The sequence below is a fragment of the Manis javanica genome, chromosome 5 (assembly GCF_040802235.1).
Source record: "Manis javanica isolate MJ-LG chromosome 5, MJ_LKY, whole genome shotgun sequence".
NCBI classification, from domain to species: Eukaryota; Metazoa; Chordata; class Mammalia; order Pholidota; family Manidae; genus Manis; species Manis javanica.
The window spans coordinates 114,826,966-114,840,219 of record NC_133160.1 but is presented as its reverse complement, the minus strand read 5'-3'; the positions used below and the strand labels follow the sequence as shown (position 1 = coordinate 114,840,219).

General features: G+C 37.7%; 1 protein-coding gene across 1 annotated transcript; it reads left to right on the top strand.

Annotated features, from left to right (window-relative positions):
* The first annotated feature begins 10,602 nt into the window (after positions 1–10,602).
* Positions 10,603–12,749, top strand: CXCL6 (C-X-C motif chemokine ligand 6). Its single transcript, XM_073236290.1, has 4 exons — positions 10,603–10,821; positions 10,947–11,079; positions 11,191–11,274; positions 11,637–12,749. The coding sequence occupies exons 1-4, from the start codon at positions 10,713–10,715 to the stop codon at positions 11,653–11,655; spliced, it is 345 nt and encodes a 114-aa protein (XP_073092391.1). The 5' UTR covers positions 10,603–10,712; the 3' UTR covers positions 11,656–12,749.
* Positions 12,750–13,254: the final 505 nt, after the last annotated feature.

The window sequence follows — 13,254 nt, the reverse complement described above, 5'->3', positions numbered from 1 at the left end:
ATGTTCATAGATTCTAAGACTCAATATTGTGGAGATGAAAACAATCTATACAAACTCACTACAATATCAAAGAAGAATTCCAGCAAGTTCTTTTGGAAAAACTGGTATATCTTTTATATTAATATAGATAAGCAGAGAAATTATCACAGCACATTCAATTTTGAAAGAGAAGAACAAATTTGGAGGAATCACACTATCTGATTTTAAGACTTAACAAGGCTACATTAATAAGGACACTGTGATATTGGTGTAAGGAAAGAGTAATAGATCTATGAAATCAAATAAAGTACAGAAACAGACACACCTGAACACTATCAATTGAATTTTGATAATGGCTTCCAGGAAATTCAATGGGAAAGGATTTCAAAAAATCTTGCTAGAATAACTGGACATCTATTTGGAAATTGAAATGAAGCAATAAACCCAACCACTACATTGAACCATTCATAAAAATTTAATTTGACGTGGTCTATGTCAAATTAAAAGCTAAAAGCTACTAGAAGAAAGCAAGGGAGAATATATTTCAATCTTGGAGTAGACACTTATTTCTTAGGACATACAAAAAAAACCTATTAACCATAAAAGAAAGAGTTGTAGGACTTTAATCAGAATTCATACAAATCAGAATTTAAAATTTCTGCTCCTCAAAAACACTCTTAAGAAAATGAAAATTTAAACTATATCCTGGGAGAAATCATCATAATACATTTTCTATCATTCAAAGGAATTGTCATTAGAAAATACAATGAGCTCCTCCTATAAATCAATAAATAAAAACAAACCAGTTTAAAACAAAATAGGCAAAAGATTTGAAAATATATTTCACAAACTAAGATTTACAAATGGCAAAGCATATAGAAAAGTGTTTGACATCATTAGTAATCATGAAATAATAATTAAAAGCACAATAACTTACCACTAAATTCCTACCAGAAGGTAAATTTTTAAAAGACTGATGATGAAGAGGTGGGATAGCCACAACACTCCTACTTGGGTAGGAGTATGACAACAATTTGGAAATTTCCCATAAACTTAAATATATACATATCCTGTCACCTAGCAATTTCACTCCTATATACTTATCCAAGAGAAATGAAAACACCTATTTTATTTATCTATTCCTCTGTAAAAAAAAAAATCACAAAACTTAATGGCCCCAAGCAATAATTGTTTATTGTCTCACAATTATCTGGATTCATTGAACTCATTGGGGTGGTTCTTTTGCTCTATGAGGCTGGAGTTAGAGTCACCTGCCACTTGACTGGGCTGGAATATAGAAGATGATCACTCCCATGGCTGTCAATGGGTCCTGGCTTTTACCTGGGAGCTCAGCTGAGGATACCAGCCTGGATTCTCTCCTATATGGTCTCTGCACATAACTTGAGTCTCTCACAGTATAGTGGTTGGGGTCCAATAGGGAACATGCTGAAAGACGAAGGAGGAAGTTTCAGATATTCTCTCATAAATTAGAGCTTCGCTTCTGCCAAATTACACTGATCAAAACCAGTTGCAGAAACAATTCAGTTTCAAGGGTAGGAAAAACAGGCATCACATTTCAATGAGTAGGGCAGTAAATTTATGGCCATGTGTATTCGACAAAACACAAAAATATTTCATAATGTTTATAGTCATTTTATTCATAATAGCCAAATTGTTAGCCAAAACCTGGAAATGATCCAAATGTCTTTCCACAGATGAATGAATAAGCAAATTTTGGTATACTTGTACAATTGAGTACTTCACTTGAATTATTCAAGAAATATTCAATTGAATAAAAAAGAATATATTACTAATATTCACAATAACATGGATGAATCTCACAGATAGTAACTTGAGCAAAAGAAACCAGGCACAAAAGAGTAAGTACTGGATGAATCCATTTCTGTGAAGTTCAAGTATAGGCAAACCTAGAAATCCGAATAGTGGCTTCCTCCTGGGAAAATAGACTGAACAGAAAAGACCACATTATTTTCTGAGGAATTAAAAGTATTTTATATCTTGATTAATTACTTATATTTTTCAAAACTCATTGAACTCTACACTTAAGAAGTATGAATTTCACTGTGTAAATTATACCTCCATTTAAAAAATAAAAAGTGTTTTTAGAAGTTTTCATAGCTATCCTGTTTGTTCCTCTCAATAGTTTTATAGAGAAGAAAATGATATTGGTATTTTCATTTAAATAAATTGTTTAATTTACATAGAAGTTAGTGACATAAGAATAAATAGATTACAAAGCAATGATCCATGCCTGAAGAAACATATTTTTTTCTTTTCAAAAATTAGCTTTTAACATTTTTTAAAAATAAACTTTTATTTAAAAAATAAAATAAAAAATAAACTTTTATTTAAAAAATAAGAAATTATTTTAAGAGCAGTTTTAGGCTCACAGCAAAACTGAGGGGAAGGCAGAGATTCCCCATTTACCCTTTGCCCCAACACATGCCTAGCCTTCTCCATTATCAACAGGCCCACCATGGTGCATTTGTTACAACTGATGACCTTACATTGACACCTCATGACCACCCATGGTTCACACGAGGGTTCACTCTTGGTGTGATACAGCCTATGACTTTAGACAAATGTATAATGACAAGTATCCATCATTACAGCATCACACAGAATAGTTTCACTGCCCTAAAAAATTATCTGTGCTCCACCAATTATCCTTCCCTAGCCCCTAAACCCCTGGTAAGACTCATCTTTTTACTCTCTCCATAATTTTACCTTTTCTAGAATGTTTTATAGTTGACTGGAATCATACAATATGTATGGTTTTTAAGACTGGCTTCTTCCCCAGATGTAGAAACACAAATACCATGTGATTTCATTTATTTGTGGATTCTAAAAACAAAAGAAAATAAAATGAAAATAATAGCAGTAGACTCACAGACACTGAGAAGTGACTGGTGGTTACATGGAGGAGGGATTAGGGTGAGTGGGTATGGAGTGTAAGAGGGATAAAAGGGCACAAAAATTCTCAGTCATAATGTAAGTTGGTCACAGGGATGGTAGTACAACATGGAGAATATAGCCTATGGTTCTGTAATATCTCCTTTTGTTGACAGATAGTTTTGTTGGCACTAATGAGTAAGGCTGCTAAACACACCTGTGTGCAGGTTTTTGTGTGGATATGGTTTTCAGCTCCTTTGGGTAAATGCTAAGGAACCTGATTGCTGGACTGTCTGCTGTGAGTATGTCGGCTTTGTAAGAAATTTCCAGTTTTTCAAAATGGTTGCATCATTTTGCATTTCAAATATGCAATATATGAGAATTCCTACTGCTCCACATCCTCACCAGCATTTGGTGTTGTCAGTGTTCTGTGTTTTGGTCATTCTTGTAGGTGTGTAATAGTATCTCATTTTAATTTGCATTTCCCTGATGACCTATGATGTGGAACATGTTCTTATACACCTATGTGCCCTCTTTATATCTTTTTTGATGAGGTATCTGTTAAGGTCTTCATCCTATATTTTAAACATGTTGTATGTGTTCTTGCTGTTGAGTTTTAAAAACTTCTTTGTATATTTTGGGTGAAGTTCTTTATCAGATATGTCTTTTGCAAATATTTTCTCCCAGTTTGTGGCTTGACTTTTCATTTTCTTGGCAGTGTCTTTTACAGAACAGTAATTTTAATTAAGTCCAATTTATCAATTCTTTCTTTCATGGATTATAATGCCTCAATTTAAGATTTTATTTTCAAATCATCATGGAAAGCTAATTTTTATACTTGGTGTAAAGTTTTCACAACTTTCATTTATTACAAAAAAACTGTATAAACACACTGTGAGAGGAACAAGTTTTAATCTTTTTCTAATACATTAGCAACTACTAGTTTCCTTTTTTCTATGACATAATTCTTGTTCATAGCAATCATCAGTCTGGTTCTCAAATTTAAATTAGGGAAAAATGAAAGCTGTTGCCAAAGAACATTCTGTTCCAAAGAAAATTACTACCAGTCTGATTTACTAATACTGAATTTTTTGCAAACCGAAATGATTCAAAGCAATATATTCTATTAAAATGGTTTGATCACTTCGCTCTGCAGGGAAGACATACTTTAAGATCCCATCTGGTTAATAAGGTACTCATACAGTTCAACATTAGCCAGAATTTCTAGGATTTTTGTGACTTTTCATTGCAACACCTCTTATGTCAGTGGGATCAATTTCCTCATTCCCAGTTCTTACAAAAATAATGTTTCAAAAATGCATAAAACTGGTTCACTAGGAGTTCATAATCAGACTTATGACAAAACTTTGTGGCAGGAAATCAGCTGTAAGATACACTCTAGTCCGATTTTTCTTTTTTGATCTTTGGTTTGCTGATTGTGGTGGTGTTTGTCTTAGTCCATGTGGGTTGCTGTAACAAAGTACCACAGATGTAGTGGCTTATAAACAACAGAAATTGATTGCTTACAATTCTGGACACTGAGAAGTTCAAGAACAAGATGCCAGCAGAGTAAGTTTTGGGTGAGAGTCCACTTCTAGTTCATAGATGTGCCTTCTCGCTGGTTCCTCACATAATGGGAAGGGATGAGGGAACTCTGTGGGAACTCTTATAAGGGCACTAACCCCATTCATGAAGGGTCTGCCTTCATGACCTGATTGTCTCCCTAAGACCTGGTTTCCAAATACAATCACATTGGGTGTTAGGATTTCCACTTATGACTTCCTGGGAGGACATAAACATTCAGAGCACAGCACTGTTGGTGGTGGTGGTATTGGTCATGGTGGTGTCTGTGTGTGACTTGTTAAGTTCATGAGCATTTTCTTAAAATCTTTCCAGTTTAGTCAAGTAGGGACAAATGAGGCCAACAGAAGGTTTCAGTTATCTGTGAAGTATATAATTCACACACATACAAATACATCATGGTTATTCCTAGTAAAACAGCAACTAATGAGTTTCTAATACATATCAATTGAGAATGAAAGCTATTGTGAGTTCCTATAGAAGTGGATATTTTCTTTAAAAAAAAGGTATGAAGGTAATTGTGTCAAAAGACAGTATAGCAAATGACAATTTTTAAATATAGTATTTGAAGTCTATAATAAAGGACCTCTGCAGTATCAAAAAAAAATGTTTTCTCAAAAAGTTATTTAAAATAGCTAACCCCTAAAAAGTTTTGTTTTGTTTTGTTTTTGTTTAGCATAGACCAAATTTCTGAACACAATAATGAATGCTTTCTATTTTTGCAAACCCAGTCCTTTGGGAAACTTTAAACACTTTAATCCTTATTTATTTATTTTTTTCCTATGTATCATTTCTTGTCAACAGAAACTTTTTGTAGGTTTGCACAGCTGAACCAAAAAATACCTAGGTACCTCTTCTACCCAGGAGGTAGAAAGGAAAAGCCTCCCCTATGGTTACTTGGAGTCTAGCTCAGTTTGGCTTCAATCAAGGTCCACTGATTTGCTCCTTTCTCAAGCAGATGTAATTTGAAATGGGCAGCAAAGAGAATTAGATAATGACCAAAAAGACTGAAAACATTCCTTACATTTCACAATAAAGCTGAGGCAACTTTGAAGTAATTTCCTAAAGGTTGCTGCATCTTGATTGGACTGCCAAGCTTAGCATGGAAGGAGAGACAGGCTGCTTTCATATTGCAAAGTCAGCCCAAGAGTACCTGGTTTTTTCTTTTTCTTTGGCATATAAGCAGTAACTCTATCACCTACTTGAACTCTTCTAAATTGATAAACTCTTATACTGAATCCTTGATGTGCTTAACCTAGTAATGATATGTCCACATCTTTAATTAATATAATCACATAGCATTTCTTAAAGGTAATATAAAGAGTAGTGAATATAAAGGAAAATAGAAACTTAGAAAAATATTTGAGAAATCCTAGATCATATACTAACTCATGTAATTAAAGGCCTCTCTCATTTATTGGAAGATATCAATTTAGAATAATATTCCCACACTGTTCACATTCAACACAGTAAACTTAATCAGAATTTTCCTTTATCATTTATCTCTAACAATCTCTAAGTCACTGAAAATATGTGATTTGGTTGTAGTTGTATAATTTTCTTTCTTTTAATTCAAATATCCTGCTTGTTTCTGAACACTGTTCTGAATAGTTCGGATTCCAAAGACTGAAAAAATCATTTGAACTCTCCCTAAGAATAACCAGGAAACAGTTTTCAACAGAGAGGAAAGCTAATTCAAAACAGGGGAGTTCAAATGATTAATGACAGTAAGCCAGACTGTCTTTCCTCCTTAACTTCAAGATACCTTTGATATTTGAAGAACAATGCAAAATAAAAAACTATCATAAATCTGTCATTGAATGTTCATTGACTGATGGCTACTGAACTTGCAACTTATGAGAGGTTATGTAAGGAACAGGACATCACTGTTGAATTTAGAGTTTATAGTTGACTTGAGAGACAAAAGCAAAATTAAAGAATAATTAAACTCTGATTCGTGAGATAGTTATTACAAGTACATTAGATTTTCATAGACTAAAGGTAAAAGGAATACATTTCAATTGGCTTTGTCAGAATAAGCCTTCTCAGAGAAGATAGGACTTTGCACTGGTCTTAAGGAGGGATTTAGAAAGGAGGTCACAATTTCAGGCTGGTTAACCTAGAAGTCTTTTGGACATTTGACATCAATCACTGTGGCCTCAAAGGACAGTAGTAAATATCTGAGGATTTCAACAGCTTAAAATATGGTTGTTGAGCAATACAAGTAAAGTGGTTAGCTAGATGTGGAAACCCATGAAGTGTTTGCTAATGACTGTGAAGAAAGTGGTTTGTAATCTGGAAATCATTAAAAATTTCTTATGAAAAGAAAAAACAAATAAATGTGATTGCATCAAACTAAAAAGCTTCTGTACAGTAAAAGAAAAAACCATCATGAAAATAAAAACGCAACCTACTGAATGAGTGATTTTTGTAAATCATATATTCTGCAAGAGATAAATATCCAAAATATATAAAGAGCTCATACAATTAAGCAACAACAAAATAAAAATAACCTGATTAAAAAGTGGGTAGAGGACCTGAACAGAACTTTTTCCAAAGAAATATAGATGGTCAGCAGGTACATGAAAAGGTGTTCAACATCACTAATCATCAGGGAAATGCAAGTAAAAACCACAATGAGGTATCACCTCACACCAGTTTGAATGGCTATTATCAAAAAGACAAGAAATAACAAGTGTTGGTGAGGATGTGGAGAAAAAGGAACATTTGTGCACTGTTGGTGGGAATGTAAATTATTGAGGCCACTATGGAAAATAGTATGTAGATTTCTTAAAAAATTAAGAACAGACCTACTATACTATGATCCAGCAATTCCACTTCTGGGTATTTATCCAAAGAACACAAAAACAATGATTCAAAAAGACATATGTACATCACAGCATTATTTGCAATAGCCCAGACATGGAAACAACCTGGTGTCCACTGATGGATGAATGGATAAAGAATATATATATATATACTGGTAAGCCACAAAAAAGAATGAAATCCTGCCATTTGTAACAACATGAATGGATCTTGAAGGTGTTACGTAAGTGAAATGTCAGACAAGGAAAGCAAATACCTTATTTTTTATTCATATGTGGAATCAAAACAAAACACAAAATAAAACCAAAACGAGAACAAACTCATATATAGAGAACAGATGGGTGTTTAGCAGGAGACAAGGGGCATGGGAGGTGGGCAAAATGGGTAAAAGGGTCAGTTTTATGGTGATGGAGGTAACTAGACTTTTAGTGATGGTCATTTTGAAGTGCATACAGATGTCACATTATGTTGTACACCTGAAACTTATATAATGTTATATACCAATTGTACCCCAATTAAAAAAATTATTTTCTTGTGGCAAATTCTTTAGTCCTTGACTTCCAATCCTGGATTTTATACTATTTAACTCTTTCTCTGGCCTTAACTTTCTTTAGCTGAAAAATGGGGATGGGAGAATATTTCTTATCTACCTAAAAGAATTAATATAAGGCTCAAAAAAAACAAGCATAAAAAGGGAAGCTGCAAACCAATAAGAATGTTTGAATTCCTGTTATGTTACACTGTGGTATTATGACTGAAATCTGATTGCTTCTGACAAACAGTGAATCTTTCAGGCTATCAAGATGTCATTGTCATTTTGTTGATTGTTCTATTATATCTTGGGACAAAATAGTGAATTTCTCCACTATGAGGATACAGTGCAGGTAAGGAAAATGGCTTCCCTTTAAATTGGAGATAAAGAAGCAGTTACTTTTACAGAGCCCTGCCTCCTGTGCTACCGAGTACTGTCAGTCTCAGCTTCAGGGAGCCTTTGTACCATCCATATTCCTATGTGTCTTTGCATAAGGCCTGCATTAGAGATGCCTACACAGAAGCCAGACATGGGAAATGGCCAGAATCAGTTCAGTGAGAGCCCAGGTTAAGTTCCACGCTGCGTCTGGATTAGGTTGGGCAACCCAACAACCCACCTCTAGTGGGGACTTTCTATTACTTAATTGCCAGGTAGAGAAAAAAAATGTTTTCTTTGCCTTATATTTTGTAAACAACCCATGGTAAGTTGATTCAGAATGCAAACCAGGTGAAGTGTGCACATCTATGAGAGTGTAAGGAGGAACTGGAAATCATGTCTTATGACCTTTCTCTGATCTTACCATTTGGTGCCAAAATTAATTTATATGTCCATTTATATTTAAAATAGCTTTCTGGGGACTAAACACATACACACATACATATACACAGACATAAAAACCCAATAGCCTATGTCATTGAACTTTCTTTTTTTCCCCAGAAAGTCTTACACTACAGTTTATTTTCTGAGGTTAAGTTGAATTTAATTGTCCAAGAGTTTTAGTCAAATTTTTGAAGTTTGTCTTACACACTTCAGTGAGACTTATCTTTTGTATTTATAAATATTGTGATCTCTAAAATGTCAATAGAATCATTATGCAGGCTGTTTTCCCAGCAGGACAGAGGATTGCCTTAGTTAAGTCAGGTATAATGCTGATGGTATCAGGAAGCTATGCAGGATAGAGAACTTCTCATTTGGCTTTGGCTTCCCACAAAGTGAGGCCAAACCTCCCAGCTTTCCTCAGCCAGAGAATGTGTTCATTTTCCTTCTAGACTAAAAGTTCTAAAGGTCTGTGACACCCCCTTCTTGCTCACCAAGGGAGATGATGTCCTGCCCTGGAGGATGTGGGAAGGAGTTAATTTAATTCCCCAGGGTCACCCGGCACAAGGAAGAATTTCATTCCATGGCTGGTTTCTGATTGCCTTTGCTGACCTACTGTGAGGACAAGGTCTTGTTGCACAATCTAGAAGAAGTTCTAGATTTCCATGAAAGAAAACCTACATGTCACTCCCTTATCACAGCCATGCCTGGCATGCAGTTAGACATGTGAGAAACCTGGTCATTAAAATTTCAGAGTTTGGGTGAAATAGGTGAAGGGGTGAAAAATTAATGAAAAAGTCCCACAAACTTCAGTGTTCTAACTACTTCCACAGCTAAGAGAGAACTGAGAGGGACAGGAAACTGGAAGCAAGCTCACCTGTCAAATCCAGTGAGTCCCTGTGGGCCCACTTGGATTAAAGCAGGCCTGTGGAAACAGCTTTGGTCACACCACTGACTATGAAGCTGACGGTTCCAGAAATTTGTGCGTGTGAGTCATCCCCCCTCCCCCCATGAAGTTGTCTGAGTGAAGCCAGAGTTGGTGCAGTCTTGCTGCTAAATTAATTAAAGTCCCTAGAGCAAACCTCAAGACAAGCCCCTCAAACTCATCAGCCTGCCACAGCTTCTCCACACCGAGTCGGTCAGGCCCCATGTGGGCCTGGAGCCCTTGCTGAAACGGGCTGGCCTCTGGCCCTGCTGTAGTCGCACTCACTCCGCCCCCCAGGCCCAGCCAAGACCGCGACTCTTCCAGTTCAGCAGTGCTGAGACGTGAGGAAACAAGGCATCACCTCCCAGAGAAATTTGCTTAGCAATTTTTGAAGATTTTTTTGTTGAGCCACCTCAACTAAACTGCAAGCATAGGATTTCCAGGAAGGATATTTGATTTTGGAGCTTGTTCCCGCCACTGACTTAAAAGTGGGAGTACAGACACTTTTATCGTGCTGTTGGCTTCCAAAGCTGGCTGAAATCCAGAAAATTAGGAACTAATTCAAGGTACCTAGAACGACCTGCCTGCAAGCAGGAGAGGAAGGTCTTTCCGTTTAGTGCAGTTTTAATCACGGAGTACATTTCCAGAATAATAATAATAATTAATTAATTAGAAAGGGCGTTCAGGGAGTTTTCTTGAGTCAAACGTCCCACCACTTGGGTTCAGGTCTTCCCCTTTAGATGGAGACGAGGGGCACTCCCAGTGAGCTCTGCCCGCAGGGCAAGCGGGCCTTCTCGGCCTCGGGCCGGCCCCGCGGCAGAAATCCCGGCAGGATCGCCCCTCACTGGCGGGAGCTACAGCTCCAGCCGGCGCGGGGCCGGGCCACCGCGCTCCCTGCAGAATGGGAGCGGGCGGCCCCTCCCTGCCACCTTCCCCCTCAGCTCCCCTCCACCCGTTCCCCTCCTCTCACCCCCTCAGTCCAGGGAGTTTCCCAAGCATCCCAAAGCTTGAGTTTCCTGCCTGGGGGAAGGGGCAGGCGCAGATAAAAGGCATGCAGAGGACCCGGGGAAGCCACAGTGCCTTGGCGCTTCAAATCCCCGCGCCTGCTCGCTTCCCTCTCGCCGCGCTCTGCTCGCCACCATGAGACTCCCGCCCCGCCGCGCCGCCTGCATCCCCGGCCCGCCCGCCTCGCTGTGCGTGCTGGTCCTGCTGTTGCTCCTGCTGACGCCGCGGGGTCCCCTCGCCAGCGGTGAGAGCTCACAGCGCGGCGCGCACCGGGGGAGCGGCTCGGCGCGGGGACGCGGCCCGGGAGGGCCTGCCGCGGAAGAGCTCACCCAGCAGCCTGCCCTATAACGGTGTCTCTCTCTGCCCCAGCTGGTCCTGTCGCGGTCATAGTGAGAGAGCTGCGTTGCCTGTGTTTAACCACCACACCGGGGATTCCTCCCAAAATGGTCAGTAATCTGCAGGTGATCGCCGCGGGACCGCAGTGCCCCAACGTGGAAGTGGTGTAAGTCTTCGTGCCTTGCAGTATTTACTGTGACCTGACAGGAGGGAAATCCCTGGTCCTGGGTCTTCAGCCCCTGTGGCCAATGGTTTCATCCTCTTTTCCCTTCTGCAGAGCCACCCTGAAGAACCAGAGGGAAGTCTGTCTGGACCCAGAAGCCCCGTTGGTGAGGAAGATCATCCAAAAAATTTTGCACAGGTACCTGTCCCTTTGATCTTTGTAGTTTCTTACCCTCTTTTGGTGCAGACTTCTCAAGGTCCTGATTTTCTGCATGGAATTTGGCCATCACATTCCAGACCACACTTAGAATGAAAAGACTTTTTAGAAGAGAAGAAAGTTGTTCTGAAATGCCCTAGAAAAACCCGTATCATTAATCTTACATTTAATTGCCTAAGGTGGTTTTTGCCGAGATGATTACGCATTACTGAGATGTACTATTTGTTAGCATAGTCCTTTATCCCTTCTGCTTATTTTTGATCTTAAGCTCTGTGTTTTGAAAACGGGTTGGATTAGACAGGAGTATGGGAATTTGGTTAAACTGATAATTCGTTTCTCAACAGTGGAAACAAGAAAAACTAGAAGAAAGGACCATGCACTAAAATTGCCCATTCTTGGGCAGAGCGATTTCCTAGTTGTCTCTGGACCAGTGAAGCAAGAAGCAAGGGTTGATTTTCTCCAGTGAGTTAGGTTTCTTCCTGAATTCTCCACTTTGAGAGATGGGGGTGGGGAGGTGCGGGGGGGGGGGGGGGTGTTCCCTGTGGCTTTTTGCTCAGCTTTTGAAGTATTCAGCATTATATTTCCTGCTATTTAGTTGCTGTTATTTTATCTACTATACTATTGAAATCTTTGGCAGTTGACTAAACTGTGAGTCAGGAATCACTGGTTGTTAATCTTTCAAGGTGACTGTGTATTGCTAGAATATAGTCCTGCAGTATTACTGAAAAGGCTGTGACTTTAATATGTGAATGATATTTCATTAGAATGCTATATATGGGGATAAACTGTTATCCTCATTCTCATGGAATAGGAAATATTTTAGCATTATTTCTTTGGCAATACATTGGAGAACTTCTTTGCTCTTCACCCTAGGATGCTATATAAATTGTATTGCATTAGTAAATCTGGGGTGTATCATACATTTATCTGTGTAGAATATATTTCCTTATTTAGAATTTTTGAATGTTTAAGTTCTACAAGGATTAATATATTCTTTTCCTATAACTTTAGACATTTGATGTCTTCTTAGTATGGCATAATGTCATGACTTACTCATTATAACTTTGATATTATATGGTATTTATTAACTGTTTTACTAGGAGAACTGTAATTCTAGTCATTAAATATATGTTTTGGATAGATGAAGAGGCTAAGAAACAGGTAAATTCCTTATTTCTAGTTTTTTTAAAAATGCCCTTTTAGTTTTTTCAGAATAAAGCTATCTTGATCTGTAAGTTTTGAAAGCATATTGGAACTATTGAAATATAAACTCATTTAGTTTTCAAAAAAGTACATAACTAACATTTATAGATGCTTATAATGTATCTTTTTAAGGTTTTGATCATTTTGCTAAAAAGAATTACATATGCATCACATTTACTGTGCTAAAATTACCCTTATTTTTGTGTATCGCATTTGTTTATTGTACTTTTGCAGAAAAAATAAAAGATTTATAAAATTTACTCATGTTGTTTCTTCTTTCTTATACTGTTACAAAAATTTTATTTATCTTTAATTCTACATTATTTAAAAAATTAACTGTGCTGCAAGGTGGGCCCTCATTTCCCAAAGCCATTGCATTAGTTCAACCTTTTTCCAAGCTCACTCCTGTCCCAGTTACTCATTCATAGCACCAGCAGCCTTTGGGTTCTTTAGAAAACACAAATAGGTAAGACTTCCCTGTCTTAAATCCTTAGCTGGCTCCCTATCCCCTAGACATAAAATAAAAATTGCAAAGCATGTCAAGTTAGGTTCTGTCTCATCTGATTCCTGATTACTAACTACCTCAACTTCACTTTTCCCTAACATAATTGCAGTTAGGAGTTTAGTTCCCTAACTGGGCATGTTCTTTCCTGAATGCATGCCTTTCCATTTGGTAGGGCCTCTACCTGGAAGGGCCTTACCACTTTCTGCCTATAGGAGGAATCTTAGTCAACCCTGAGAACTCAGCTCAAACAATAC